At 32.9% G+C, this 16,234-nt stretch overlaps 2 protein-coding genes across 2 annotated transcripts; one reads left to right on the forward strand and one right to left on the reverse strand.

Annotated features, from left to right (window-relative positions):
• Nucleotides 1-3,638: 3,638 nt before the first annotated feature.
• LOC132162409 (uncharacterized) lies at nucleotides 3,639-3,995 on the forward strand. The gene has a single exon (XM_059572642.1). The coding sequence runs from the start codon at nucleotides 3,639-3,641 to the stop codon at nucleotides 3,993-3,995; it is 357 nt and encodes a 118-aa protein (XP_059428625.1).
• A 493-nt stretch (nucleotides 3,996-4,488) lies between these two features.
• LOC132191571 (short-chain dehydrogenase TIC 32 B, chloroplastic) lies at nucleotides 4,489-8,166 on the reverse strand. Its single transcript, XM_059606663.1, has 8 exons — nucleotides 7,773-8,166; nucleotides 6,973-7,204; nucleotides 6,819-6,898; nucleotides 6,334-6,487; nucleotides 5,990-6,068; nucleotides 5,717-5,801; nucleotides 5,486-5,532; nucleotides 4,489-4,865 (listed from the first exon to the last, which is right to left on the reverse strand). The coding sequence occupies exons 1-8, from the start codon at nucleotides 7,888-7,890 to the stop codon at nucleotides 4,692-4,694; spliced, it is 969 nt and encodes a 322-aa protein (XP_059462646.1). The 5' UTR covers nucleotides 7,891-8,166; the 3' UTR covers nucleotides 4,489-4,691.
• Nucleotides 8,167-16,234: the final 8,068 nt, after the last annotated feature.

A 16,234-nucleotide genomic window follows, 5' to 3' on the forward strand; every position in this document is an offset into this window, starting at 1 on the left:
TGCTCTTGACCTTTTATCAATGAATTCTAAGTGATTCCCGTTAAAAAAAAAAAAAAAAATGCCTTGTTCCATAATATCTTTAGGGTGATAAAATAGTTGTGCATAATCAAAAGTTGTTGGCCCCTCCCAAAGTAGGACAGTAGGTATTAAGCAAGTCCTTGTGATGTGGATCTTTTAACTTTTCTAGCATACATATCCCTTGTGATGATATAGTTTACGCCGGCGTGCATCAACAGTGATGCACACCAGGCGTAAATTTTTTTTTTTTTTTTAATTAAAATAATAAAATAATAATAAATAAAAAATTTACGTGATTCACGCCGAGCGTAAACTATATCATTACCCACCAACCAAGATGTGAATAGAAATGTGAAGAGATTGAAAAGGATGAACTGAATTGACTAGTTGGAGGATAGTCAAACCTCCATATACAAGAATGCATTAATTGGGTTGTGGACTATGAACAATTGCAAGATTGAGGTTTTTATACAATGAAAGGGGCTGCCGACCCTTTTTCTACTTCAACAAACTCACTCAATCTCTGTTAAAGAAAAACAGAAGAAATATGCTTAGATCTATAATTCTTTTACAACTTTCTAACATATGTTAGAATGCAATTAGAGTGTTAAATTTTTAACATTAGCTCCAATCACATGTTAACACATGTAAGCAATTTATAAAAGTGATAAAAGAGAGAGAACAAAAAAATGATAACTTCACTTAGGACCTCTGAACTACCACATGTTTTGAGAAGATCTCCTCAAATTTTAAAAATTCTCAATTTCACCCTCCTGAACTTTCAATTTGATGCAATTAACCCCATTTGTCAATTTTTGTCGTTAAACCCTAACAGAAACCACTACAAAGACTAAATTATCCTTCAATTTTTTTTTATTTTTTTATTTTTTCAATTTGAAATTAAGGGTAACTTTGAAATTTTAGAAAAGTTACAGGGGTATAAAGGTCATTTCATTACTTTTAACGTCCAAAAATTGACAGATGGGGTAGATTGCATCAAATTAAAAGTTCGGGGGTAAAATTGAGAAGTTTTGAAATTTGAAGGGGTCTTTTCAAATCACGTGTTAGTTCAAGGCTCCTTTGTGAAGTTTCTAAAAAAAAATAAAAAAAGGAAAGAAAATTTTACCCTACACCCAAATTTTAAAGGACCTTTAACTGTATTTGAGATTACTAACACATTTTTTGATATTCCAGTAGACTATCACCTTATAAAAGAAAATGACAGATTTACAAGAAGTCGTTTAGCACTTTTAAAGTTTTACAATTCTCTAGAATCAGAATTTGGTTTTGAAAGCACTTTTCTAAAAATCATGGACCCATTAAAAAAACACTTGTCCAACCATCCAACCAATTAAATTTCCTCCTTAATTAGTGTTTTGACAATTTGTGATTGCGTGTAGTGTAAGAAATTATCATCTTTCATATCTTGTGAGGGATTCGTAGTGTGTCAAGGCAAGAATATAACCCGTTTAATTAATCAGATGAAACTTTTCAAACCTAACTTATTAATTTTATATTATAAAAATCTGTCGGCCATGGTCCAAAGACCATTATGTTCGTATAACTCCAAACGGTTGAGCAACCATCATTGATTTTGGTCTCACCATTCCCACCTCTTCGGTCCCACCGAATGCGATAACAACTAGAATAAAAGAATGGCAAAGATCATGGGAATGAAAAGAGAAGAGAAAGAGGATAACCCTTTGTCAGACATATCTTCGTGAGGAGAATTAATATGATTCACACGTTATATGTACAAGAGTTTTATTCCAATTTAATAAACATTATGTTTTTTTTTTTTTTTCTAATCAAATACGAGAAAAGATTACAGGGGAATAAACATTATGTTATGAATAATAGAAAATGATAGTTACTAAATACTACATAAGAACAAGTATTCATTCTAATCATGATTTTTAGGATTGAAATTTCCTCTTATCAGAAATTTGGTTGGTTTAAGAGAGGTAGTTGTGGAGTCCACCTGTCCCAAGGAGATAGGTCAGGCATCTTCGGCTATTTGGAGCAAGTGGATCTTGCAGCCATTTTCTTAGACGAATCAAATTTCTATAAAATTCGAATAACCTTAACAAGAATTTTGATCCATGATAGGGGTTGACTTATTATTTTAAAATATTAGAAAAGAGAGGGATACCCCAATGAAAGATAGGGATGGTTGGGCAGCCACCCTAATTAAATTAGAGTTGTTTTGCATCCACCATTTTTTTAAAAATAAGAATTAGAATTTCATATATCAACTACTAACAGAGTAGATTATTCAATCAAAATAATATCACAAATATAATTAGGAGTTTCCTCCAACTAAATCATATCTATGACTTGTTGTGTAGCGGCATTTGCTAGCTTTAGCTTATGAGCAGCATTAATTATTTGCTTATCTACTTACAAAACAACATTGCCAGCTTTGTAGGGATTGCAAATCCCTTTGCATATCCTCCACTAGATGGCCAAAGCGGGTCCAACTTTCTTCCATGGGTGTCACTGACTACACCACTTGTAGAGAGTCACCCTCCAAAATAATGTTGGAAATGCCGATCTCACGACAAAAACTAGCCCCAGTGTAAGCTCCTACAGCCTCTGCAGCCACCATTCTCCGTTGAGGATGAAGGTGAGCTCCACACTTATTTGTTCAATAGAAACATATTTAGTCTTTGGTTCTTTAAAAACACAACAATTTTTAAAAATATCAAACAATCTTCATATGTGGACTAAAAAAAACATTTTTTTTTTTAAAAAAAAATGTACATCCTACCATTTTTTTTTTTTTTTTTCTTAAGAGCCTCTACTATTAGGTCCATCCTGATAACACCTTTTTTGTAGCCTTCAATTACTATGTGACACATCATCAATTTAAGAAAAATGCATAAAATAAAAGTGAGAACAATCACACTAAATCAAAAAAAAAAAAAAAAAACCGTAGCCAACAAGACTCAGGCCAGACCCACGGGTCTGGCTGGCGGTGAATGCCTCAAATTCCACCGGCCGTGACCTGCTTCAAAACCCGTTTCTAATGCCTCAAAACTCGTTTTTGGATTCATAACTAAAACCTAGAGATGAAAGGTTAATCGTTTAGGAATTTTATCACCCTAAAATCTAGTGTATTTTGGTTCAACTTATTTTTGTACACTTTTTATGTTTTTGCTTATATGTCGGTTATTAATTGAGGACTATAAAAGAGGTGTTATCAGGATGGTCCTCATAAAATGTTTTTTCTTTTTATTTATTTTTTAATTTTTTTTAAAAGATATGGAGCATAGTTATTTATTTGCTATAAAATAATAATTTGATCATTCAAGTCTCACGCTTTTTAGAAATGACAGACAATTCAAACTTTTAAATGTATTTAATCCATAAAATAAAATAAAAAATTTTAAAAAACCATTAACAAACTTGATCTTGAGTTTCTCCTTGACAAATGCTATAGAAGTTTAACTCTTGACGCCCGTATTTGAGACGTATATTCCAAAGCCAAAAGCTCAAGTTCTTGTCAATGGAGTCGCTCTCCTGAAACCAACGCACTCCCATTTCCAATTTCCAAACCTCACCAATCGCCGAAACCAAACACCATCTCTCTTCAGCTCACTGTTCCAACATTACCCACTATGTTTTTCACCTCCATGCTCACCCGCCTTGCCTACTGGTGGCCGGTCCTCGTCTATGCCGTCGCGTGGACAACCATTCTAACGCTGACGGTTGCGGTGGCGTCGTTCCCTCTGAAGGTTGCCTTCCTGTCGGCGATATCCTCGTCCTCTTCGTTCTCCAAAACGTGCGTGACGGAAGGGTTCGTTAGAGTGCCGTTAGACTCGCCGGCGGGGGAGATGTTCTGCTTCCCGGCTCACCTGTTGGGCAAGTCTAAGTTTGATCTCATCCTCCCTACGGTCTTCGCCGCAGTTGTGGTGGGTTGGTCGGCTTGCCTTGTGCGGGCCGTGGGCCTTTGGGAGGCCGATCCGGTCCATTAGATTTTTATTTTATTTTATTTATTTATTACACTCATTTAGTATGATTGTTAATTTGTTATGCTATATTTTCAGTGTTTTTTTTTTTTTTTTTTCTTTCTATTTTTTTAAATAGATAACTCATCTCATAAAACCGGTTTTATAGAAGAGAGTTATCAATTTCTTATAAACATGCCCAAGGTTTTTTTCACGGGCAATAATTATTCCTCAACACCCTCCTTCACGCTCCTTGTCACGGGGTAAGTAGTGTGAGCCCCCTTTGTCCTGATACCATAAAAAAATTTGTGGGCCTAACTCATCTTATAGAACCGGTTCTATAAGAGATGGTTGCTTATTCCTTATAAACATGCTCAAGGTCTTGTCCACCGACAATGTGAAATTATTCTTCAACAAGAAGAGCAATATTACTCAAATTAAATATTGGAAAAAGCTGGTAGTGAAAACGACTCATATCAAGATTCAACAACAATAGAAAAAGTTAATAGAAAATGCATAACCTTTTTATTAAATCAATTTGCATTGGGCAACAGAGAAAGGGAATTAAGGTCCAAATTCATAAATAAGAAAAATAAAAAAAGGCATAAAATCAAATTCATTGGAAAGAAACTGGAAATTCTTCACAAATATCAAAGCAACAATCAATCAATCGATCAATCGATTGCTTCAGGCAAATATCAAGGGGAAATGAAGCAGCCATTGTTAAGGCTTTGAAGCAGAATCAACCAACTTGTTGCTGAAGTCCCAGAGCTTTTTAGCCAAAACTGCATCTCTAGCAAACCCACTTGGCTGCATCTCATTGCAGTCCACGTAGTACTTTCCACCCACACCTTTCACACGTGGGTGGAGTGCAACATAGCAAGTCGTGGCTGCTCCCTGTAACACATATAACTCCGTTACCCTAATATTTTTTTTTTTTTTTAGAATTTATTTTCAAAACAACAATATCTCTCTAAGATCACATATTTACATACCACTTTATATAAGAATTTAAATTTATATAAAATAATTTTTTTTTTTAAAAAAAAAAACTTTATTTAATCCTTCTAAATTGTTGCAACTTTTAAAATTATCTCCATAAACTTCAAAAATTCTTAATTTAGTATATCAATTTTTTTTTTCAAATTTACCTCTCCGTTAGGATTTTCTGTTAAATCCTGTCAAAATTCTCAAAACCCTAAATTCAAATATTCAAGAGTGTATTTTTGCAAATTCCGTTAAATCTTGACCAATGCCTAAATCTTTGTAATTTTTTTTCTTTCTTTTTTTCCTAAAAGAAAAAAAAAATGATATTTTAAAAATTTTGACACCCATCCGTTAGGATTTTTAAACACTGTTAATTGAAATTGAAAAAAAAAATGAAATATTAATACATTAAAATAAGAGTTCTTAAAGTTTATGGAGGTAATAAAGTTTTTAAGGGTTAAATGAAATTTTTCCTAAAAATTATTATTATTTTATCACGAAATAAATTACATAAAAATGTGTTAATTTACCTGAGGTACGTTCTTCCATATGAAAAAGGTGAACACCTGCAGCATCCCTGCATATATATATATAACCAAATTAAAAGAAGAAAGAAAAAGTTTGGTTTGAAGTTTAATTTGAGAATTTTTTTTTTAAAAAAAATAAATAAATAAGAATTAATATCCATATTTGTTTTGTATGTTTTTTAATATATATATTAAAAAAAAAAAACTGTATTATATATAGAATATAGAGCGTACTCATCATAACGGCAGAATGTCTCATGAGGGGAGTCATTATCAATCCTGGGTGGACTGAATTGGCTGTAATGTTTACACCTTCTTCCTGCATTTGATTTCAGAAATATGATCAATGAATTAATTGAAAATTATTGACGTGGAAATTAAATCTTTGGCCTGCTCTAATGATCACCTTGCATTTAATTAATCCCCCAAATATATATATATATATATATATTAAAAAAAAAATCAGCTTACAAGTTTGATAAAATTATTAGAGTAGGATTATTATACCTGCAAACGACGAGACAGCTCATTAGCATGTAATATGTTTGCTAATTTGGATTGGCCATAAGCCCTTTTGTCAGAATAACTGAAGCAAAGAAGATGAAGGGCAACATCACTAAGTCGCTCGATTATGAGTATGTTACGTACTGATATTTATATCTTAAATTTGATAAATAAATAAATATAATATAAAATTAAAGTAACATTATTATTATTATTATTATTATTATTTTTAAGATCCAGAACCATTATCAAACATACCCTAACAGTGGGTACACGTGTATGGTCCCAGATCAAGCGATCAGGGATGCCCATATCACCTAAAGAAAGAAAAAGAAAATAGGACATACCCAATTCTATCATTCATCTTCTCAAATCTTATTCCACTCTGGTAAGTGTGGGCGTGGGCTATTGATGACAGATTGACAATCCTGCCCTCCACACCGGTTGCTCTCGCTGTGCGCTTCATTTTCTCAAGAAGAAGATTTGTCAAGAGAAAATGACCTGCACAGTAGAGATTACCCATTAGTGGCTGGATCCAATTTCTTAAGACATGCATTTACCATAAACAACAAGACACTTTTTAACATATATTGAATCAAATTCTTTTTTATATATATATATATATTAGATATGTGCAGATTATGCTAAGGGTCAATAAGTTTTTTATATTTGGTCTATATTCTCTTACAAATTTAATAGATTAATTTATGTGAAGTCCACGTTAATTAACAAATCTAATAGTTGATTTGTAACATGAAATTAGTCAAATATGAAAAAAAATATTGACCAATAGCTTTTTCTCTTCGATATTTCTGTTTACTTTAATACCCACCCAGATGATTTGTTGCAAATTGGATCTCCATCCCATCTTCTGAAAGCTGGAATGGGCAGAACATGACACCGGCATTGTTTCTGCAGGGCGATAAATTTATTAGTTTGGCACCAACGCAGATAGAGAGTGAGAGAGGGAGAGAGAGAGAGATCACATCAAAATGTTAAGAGGAACGTCAAGAGCGTTAAAGCTATGAACAAATGCTCTGATGGACTTCAAGGAGCACAGATCGAGCTTCAGAACATCCACGCGTGCCGTTTCGTTGTCTTTAAGAATGTGCTGTTTTGCCGCATTTGCAGATTCCATGTTCCTGGCAGCAATGATGACATGAGCTCTCCGAAGAGCCAACACTCTTGCTGTCTCCAACCCAATTCCGCTTGCCCCTCCTGCAATTTTTCCTCAACAAAGTTCACAAACTTTTACAGTTTTCAATCTTAAAATAAAATAAAATAAAATTTTTCCCAGTTGGTGAGAGCACTAAAGGCATGATGAGCTAACTCCTGAAGAACAAGCCCCACCTGCAATAAGCTTGCCTTGTAGGCTATAAATAAAAAAATAAAAAAATCTTACAAGAAGACAAAAAAGAATCATTGAGAAATATAGTTACAAATGGTAAATTTAAAAAATTACAATGATGACCCAACAAAAAAAAAGTGACAGATCAACAACTGAAGCGTCGAAACCAGCAATTGCTGACAAATTGAGAGAATATGGCAGCTGTTCTGGTTAGTGAACATGGAAAAACAAAACAACAATAACATTGAATGTAAAAGAATCAGACATAGGATGGAGAAGTCAAAAACATTCAGATAGACTAGAGTAGAATACGTTGATTTATTTATTGAGTTATGAGCATTAGATCAAGAACAGAAATTCAATTAAATGGCATTGATAAGTTCCATTTTGGGATTATGAGACAATAAAAAAGGAAAAAGAAATGCACAGAGGGCTGACCGGTGACAATGGCAGTGAGGTTACTTGCATCAATCCCTGCAGTAACCTGTTCAGCCGTTGAAGCTGATCCGAACCCACTTGGGCCTGCCCTCCCTGTGATCAATGAGAAGATCCCCATTTCCTTGAATCGCACAAAAAAACAAGCAAAACCTCAAAACTTATCCTTCTGTCGGCTGTCGCCCCACTATTCGATCATATGTCTGAGAGAGAGACACAAACTAACAATCGAGAGAGAGAGAGAGATTATTTTGTCTTCTTTAAGAAAAAAGTAGAGCAAGGCAGGGACGGAGAAAGAGGAAGCCCATATGCATGACAATAAATATGGAGTTTGGAGTGTTGTAGGTGATAAATTCGTTTCATTCAGACAGAAAGAGAGGTGTATAATTAATGCTCGCCGGTGAAGGGCTGTTAATACCCTCAACGTTCTTTCTACTATTTTTCATCTTTCCTTCCTTCGGAATAGGATCATCTTTATTTCAAAATCCCTCCATTTCTTCTATTTAGTGCATTTTGAAGGATATTGCATTTAATGAATTACCCTTATTAAAACTTTTGGACAACACTACCCTTCATCCCATCACTACCATTAGTATGTGTACACGGGGCAGCCTTGGAATGAAGCTGGTGAAGTAGACATAATTGTTCAACTTTTTTTTGGGTCTATTTTGTCTCCCTCCCAAGTCCCAAACAATAAAAGACGTTCTGCAATTTGCATGGGTGGATTTTGAATTGGACAAGACGGTGGGGGTTATGAACCCACCCACCCGGCCTGCTTCTGCGGCTGCTTTGGGGCCCAAATCTCATTGCTCTATTCTCGTAGAAAAGGATCATTTTCCGTCTAAAATAACATAAAAATATTAAGTTTATCGCTAGGATTTCTTTTTAGAGTCATAAATGAAACACATGTCTTATTAACAAAAAATAATAATAAAATATTATTTAAAATTAAAAAAATAATAAATTAATTAATAAAAAAAATATGGGGTAATTGGCTACCCCATCTTGGCCATAGGGGGTGATCGGACCACCCCATGCCCTTGGGAGTGGTTGGGAGTGGTACGGCCACCCCCAAGGGCCAAACAAATTTTTTATTTTTTGCTTTTGGCCGAGTTGTGCGGTAGGCCTGTACCAATTCTCCAAGGCCAATTTTTTTTTTTTTTCTTTAAATCATTTGGCCCTTGGGGTTGGCTCGTGGCCGGACCACTCCCAAGGGCCCACGGATCACCTCCAAGGGCCATGGGGTGCTCCAGCGACCCCTGGCTAGCCATTGGGGGTGGCTTGAAGCTAAAATTGGGTGGTTCGGCCACCCCGTATGGCGTATGACCAAGATAGGGTGTCCAACCATCCCTTATTTTTTTATTAATTTATTTTTAATTTTTTTAATCTTAAATAATTTTTTTTATTATTTTTTGTTAGTAGGATGGGTGTCCCATTTGTGGCTCTATAATTTCTTAGAATAAATCATAACCATGAACTGGATATTCTTCAGTCCAAAAATGGATTGGAGAAGATCTTATTTCTATTCTCCCATGCTTTAAGTAGGGTTCACAATTATAACATGATTAGCGAACTTTCCACGAATCTAGCTCGAAATTAATGGGTTTGATTTTAGTAAAATAGATTTCGAAATGAACAGCGTCAACCCGATTAGGCAAAATTATTAAACGAATGAGTTTTGGGTCAACTTCCTTAACCCACAGGTGACTACACAACTCTTATAAATTAAAACATTTTTTTTAAAAGAAAAAATTTCAACTAAAAAATTAGGAAAAATTTCACAAAACCTCTCTAAACTTCCACTCATTTTAACACTACCCTTCAAAATTTAAAAACTTTAAATTAAGGGTATCAAACTTTCAATTACCTTATTCCGTTAGTTAAATTTTGTTAAAATTTTCAAAATATCCATTTTTTTAATTAAAAAAAAATTGCAAAGATGTTTTATTATTAAAAAAATAAACAATCTTTACAATATTTTATTTTATTTTTCTCTAATAAAAAAAATAATTGGGTATTTTGAAAATTTTGACAAGATTTAACAAAAATTCTAACGAAACGAGATAATAATAAAAATTCGATATTTTTTTCATCTCATCTTACAAATCAACCTACAAGGTCATGCACAACGGCACTAACTGTAGTGTGAGCCATGTGTGGCTTCTTACAGCGACATGTGTGGTCGTCACACTTAAATCATGTCGTAGATGTTCTATCACATGAAACGGAACATGCCGAAAGTATGGAACCATTGGGTCTTTCAAGAAATAGACGGGGTGGCGTAGTCACCTCCAAATTGGATGGGGGTGGAGTGGCCACCCCCAAAACTGCTTGGACGTGGCTTGGCAACCCCCAAAAATTGCTCGAGGGTGGCTGAACACCTAGAGGTAGTCCGGCCACCACTCCTAGTTTTTTTTTTTTTTTTTTCAGGAAAAAAAATTTTGAATTGGGTTGAATTAATTTGAGTTGGGTTGAAATAATACCCGAACATGAGTTGGGTTAAATTAATTGTCTTTTGTTCATTTGTGGAAATTTGAGGCATTCCGTATTCATACGAGGAAAATGGGGAAGGGATATCGTGGAAGATGAATTTGAAGAGATTCTGGAATCTATATATATAGTCGACATGATGATAAAGAGCAGAGAGGGTAATTGAAGAAAAGCCTCAATGAAACAAAGGAAGAAAACATAAAATTCTGGTCATTTGGCTTTCATACCATAAAGAGTTTTAACATGGTTTGATTGAATTGTTTTTCCCATGATATTGTGAGATTTCTGTATTGGTATTTATTTGAGAAATGCTATGTATTTTCTTGATTGTTTTTTTTAGTGTTCTCATTGTCTTGGGTAGATATCATTTCCTAAAAATCGGATGAGAGAAATAAGGACCAGTTTTTTTATTTTTTATTTATTTAGAAAATAATATCTACTATGATCAGGAGAACACTCAGCATTTCTCTATTTATAACTACTTTACAATCATTCAACATTGGGGAATTTCCTCGTAGTGTTCTCCTGATCACGTGTGAATATTGTTTTTCTTTTTTTCTTTTAATGAGAAATTGGTGAGGTGAGGTTTTTTTTTATTTTTATATCTGCATAGGATCAGGAGAACACTAGAAAGAACGATAATATTTATCTTTTTAAGGTACACACTACAAATCTACAATTATGAATGATTACAACCATTCATCTCCTATAAAATAATTGGATTCGGCTTCTATGGGGTAGTGGTCCACTACCGCATAGCTGCAGCTATCGAAAACTTTACTGTCTGTATAAAAATGGTGTAGTTTTGGAAAGTGAAAGTGAAAGTGAAAAAAAAAAAAAAACTAATAATTAAAAACTAACAATTAAACAACTTAAAAAATTAAAATTAAAAATAAACATGGCCGGTATGGGGGTGGACTGCCACCCCTAAAAGGCCAAAAGAAAAAAAAAAAATATATATATATATATATATATATATGGTTTTGTTTTTGGGGATGGTCAGACTACCCCTAAGAGCTTCAGGCACTCCCAAAAACCATACCTTTTAATTTTTTTTTGTCTTTTGGGGATGATCGGTCCACTCTCATACCAGCCATGGGAGGTGGCTCCAGCCACCCCTTTGGCCAAAATGGGGTGGCCGAGGGGCCACCCCTCTACTTTTTATTTATTTATTTTTGGGTTTTTAGTTGTTTTAATATTTTTAGTTTTTTAATTTTTAGTTTTTTTTATATTTTTTAATTTCGAAATAGTTTTTTTTTATTATTATTAGTATTTTTTTTTTTAAAAAAAAAAAATCATACTTTTCCACTTCCCAAAACTGCGCCGTTTTTATCCAAATAGTGCAATTTTGGATAACTGCAACTATGCGCCCACTACCGCATAGTAGCTGAATCCATAATAATTATCTTCAACTATACATCTTCCAATGATCCCAATAAAAATCAAATACAGACAAATTGATAAACTCCACTTCATATGAGAGTGAAACTACATCCAATACATTAATATAATTTGCAACTTTTATTATGTCACTAACATTAACTTCCCTCACCCTCCTCCACATGATCCTATCATTTTCTAACATATTGTCATCAAGTATTGTGGGATCTCTTCAACTGTATAATTATTATTATCTTCAACTATATATACAACTTCTTATGAAATATGGATCTTTCAAACGTCTCAATAAACATTCAGTAAAGACAAGCACCAAGGAGTAGGCCTATGTAAAGAGTACGATGATCTTTTTTATTTGTTGTGTATTCTTATGTTACAAATTGAACAAGCATTCCCTTAAAAAAAAAAAAATTAAAAATTAAAAACAAGTATCAATAAACGACATTTATGTGTTATTGTAATGCCTGATTTTATGTTGACAAGATAATAAATAGCCGACATAAGGTGGGTAATCTATAAAGATAGTTGCGAGTACTAATTTTCATAGTGCTTTTTTTTTTTTTTTTTTTGACATGTCCGCACAAGAGGGGAGAGGGAGATTCGAACTAGTGACCTCCACTTCATTAAATGTGGTCCCAGCCGATTGAGCTACCTCTTGGGGACTTTTATAATGCTTAGTTATTAAGTGAAATTGGGCTCTATAAAGAATTCTATGAGCTCCAAAATGACTAGTTTTTTTTTGAGTTATAGCTCTGATGTAACTAGCGTTTTTTCGTAGGTCGTTATAAATAGTATCAGAGTCACCTACTAATGTCGGACCATATTGTACTGGAGCACTGCATGATGTAACCTTGAGTAATGCTATGGACCATCTTTTTATCCTCCTAAGTATGATTCATCTAAAATTTAATGGTGATTTTAAAAACTACATCAGCTTTAGGAGAATAAAAAGATGGTCCCTAGCATTACTCTGTGACCTTATGAGGATGTCAGAATTTTAAGGAGAATCTAGTTTCAACATTACCTAATTATTAAGTAAAACTGTGTTTTATAAAAAAAAAATTAAAAAGCTTTAAATTGACTAATTTTTTTCGAGTAATAACAAAGTGTCAGTTTGACAACCCGTTTTGCCTTAGATAATGGAGTTGACACCGATGGATGCTGTATAAAGATTTGAATTTTTTATATTGAAAAATGAAAAAAAAAATTATTTTGTAATGATTTTTTTATTTGAATAATAGTAAAAAGTGAATGATGTATATAAAAAGTGAGAATATTTTTATGTTGATTTTTTTTTTTAGAAAAAAGTGACATGGACAGTTAGGAGAAAAAGAAAAGAAAAGAAGTGTGTTAGACATACCCTAAAGATGTGACTAATGCTTTTTTCTAACTCGTTATAAATACCATGTGACATGTCTCCTTGTCATGGTCGGAAAATGATTTCGATTTCCTCAAATAAGAAGTAACTCTAAAAATCTGCTTGGCTGTTGAGAATAAGATTTGTTAGGCACATGGCTATACGTCACAAAACACTAGATAACGTGTACCATCAAATGAAGGGCGTAATGTCTCTAGACCAAGGAAGACCAGAATTACGAATATTACGTGCGAGAGCCCAAAACATCGTCTCACGTGATTTTAGGTATTTGACTCGAAGAAATATCACTCATATTTATATCCTTTCCCCAAGTTTGGTAACCTACTCTTATCCTTTCCCTTATTCTTTTCCTTTTTTTTTTTTTTTAAAAAAAAAAGTAAAAATATTAATGAATAAATTTTAATACAAAATACTTCAAATATAAAAATAAAAAACACGAAATTTTCATTTATGTCATGTTAAAACATTTTTTTAAACAAAAAAAAAAAAAAAAAAAACCTCATAAAAAAGGTTATCAACAAAGCTAATTTTTCTAATAAAGTATAAAGAATAAGTGCAAATAATGATGAAATATTGATAGAATTTGTGACAAAGATTGATGGTAGGCCACCCCAATAAAAGGGTTAGAGTGATCCGACCATATCTTTAGAGGTGATCGAGGGTGGTTGCACATCCACCATCCTCAAGGGGGGACCTCTCAAAAGGTGAAGAGCATTCGCATTGAGCTAACCAAAATAATTAAAAGCTAGCTCTATAGCAAAAAATTCTCAAACAAGCTTCATATTTGACTAGTCAAAATAGCTTAAGATTTTTTGAGCTACTACAATGGTAAGAACATTTATATAAAAAATTAAAAAATTTTAAAAAATCTTATTCTCTCTTCTTTGGAAATAGTGAAAAGAAATAATATTTTAAATGAAATATTACAAGTAAATAACTAAAATGCTAAGTAATATGTAAGCGCTTCGAAAAAAGTGGGTAATAAAAATATGAAGAATTGTTTGTTAGAGCACTTTCAACATACTCCCCAAATCTCATTTTAGATCTTCTCTAAATGTAGGGAAAAAAAAAAATGCAAAAAACTCACTTAGCTTTCCCAAAGTTAAGAGAAACTCCAAGGAAGCCGCACTTTTGCTTCTTCTACCATTATTTTAATTTTAAAAAGGTTTTCTCTTTCCTCTATTTCATCCCTCTTTTTCCTAATATGTAATTGAAAAAAAAATATTTAAATTGCTTTTTTTCTTTTAGCATTTATTTAAAAGACTATTTAGATAATATAGAAAAAGGATACGAAAGGTTAATGTGAAGGTTATTTCAATAGGAAAGCTGCTATTAGGCCTCTTTTGGTTTGCATAAAGAGTATTTTACTAGGAAAGTGAATAATTATTACTAAAAAAATTGAATATGTATAATTATTCATATTCCTTAGTTTGATAATAATTCATATACTTTAACTGAAATTGAAGCAAAATTATTAAAAACCCCATTTTATTTATTTCTTCTTTTTTTTTTTTTTTTTTCAACTCAAATTAATAGAAGCGGATGGGGGTAGCCTTAGCCACCCTGGAATGCCACGAGGATGGTCGCACCACCATGAGGCGCTCTCTCTCTCTCTCTCTCTTTTTTAGTTTGAAATAAAATAAAAAATAATATGGGTTTTTTTTTTTCTTTCTAAATGCAATCTATTCATTAAGGAATAAATATGAATAGGCCATACCAAACAAAACAATGGCTACTTCATAGAAATAGACATTATATTCAAGAGGTCTATTCGCAAGCCAAATGGGACATACTCTTAACTAAATTTTACCTAAATATTTATTGAGCATAACTTAATGGCCGAAGAAACAAAGCGTTTTTTTTTTTTTCAAAGACATTGCTGATTAAATCGAGATTGCGACACCAAAGAATTAGGGACCTCAATCCATAAATATGTTATATATATATATATATATATATATTTAGAAGAACATAACATTTCATTCAATAATATCATGAGCATAAAACTCTTACATCACAAAGTAAAGCTCTGAAGCAACCATAGCATAAAGTTACAAGATTACGAGGTTTAGTACAGGATTCGAGCATACTGAATAATTAAAAACTAACAATAAACAACTTAAAAAATTAAAATTAAAAATAAACATGGCCGGTATGGGGGTGGACTGCCACCCCTAAAAGGCCAAAAGAAAAAATATATATATATATGGTTTTATTTTTGGGGATGGTCAGACTACCCCTAAGAGCTTCAGGCACTCCCAAAAACCGTACCTTTTAATTTTTTTTTGTCTTTTGGGGATGATCGGTCCACCCTCATACCAGCCATGGGAGGTGGCTCCAGCCACCCCCTTGGCCAAAATGGGGTGGCCGAGGGGCCACCCCTCTACTTTTTCTTTTTTTATTTATTTATTTATTTTTGGGTTTTTAGTTGTTTTAATATTTTTAGTTTTTTAATTATTAGTTTTTTTATATTTTTTAATTTCGAAATAGTTTTTTTATTATTATTATTAGTATTTTTTTTTTTAAAAAAAAAAAAATCATACTTTTCCACTTCCCAAAACTGCGCCGTTTTTATCCAAACAGTGCAGTTTTGGATAACTGCAACTATGCGTCCACTACCGCATAGTAGCTGAATCCATAATAATTATCTTCAACTATACATCTTCCAATGATCCCAATAAAAATCAAATACAGACAAATTGATAAACTCCACTTCATATGAGAGTGAAACTACATCCAATACATTAATATAATTTGCAACTTTTATTATGTCACTAACATTAACTTCCCTCACCCTCCTCCACATGATCCTATCATTTTCTAACATATTGTCATCAAGTATTGTGGGATCTCTTCAACTGTATAATTATATATTATCTTCAACTATATATTTCGAGGTAGCCTTAGCCACCTCGAAATGCCACGAGGATGGTCGCACCACCTTGAGGCGCTCTCTCTCTCTCTCTCTCTCTCTCTCTTTAGTTTGAAATAAAATAAAAAATAATATGGGTTTTTTTTTTTTCTAAATGCAATCTATTCGTTAAGGAATAAATATGAATATGCCATACCAAACAAAACAATGGCTACTTCATAGAAATAGACATTATATTCAAGAGGTCTATTCGCAAGCCAAATGGGACATACTCTTAACTAAATTTTACCTAAATATTTATTGAGCATAACTTAATGGCCGAAGAAA

This window comes from Corylus avellana, chromosome ca9 (genome assembly GCF_901000735.1).
Source record: "Corylus avellana chromosome ca9, CavTom2PMs-1.0".
Taxonomy (NCBI): Eukaryota; Viridiplantae; Streptophyta; class Magnoliopsida; order Fagales; family Betulaceae; genus Corylus; species Corylus avellana.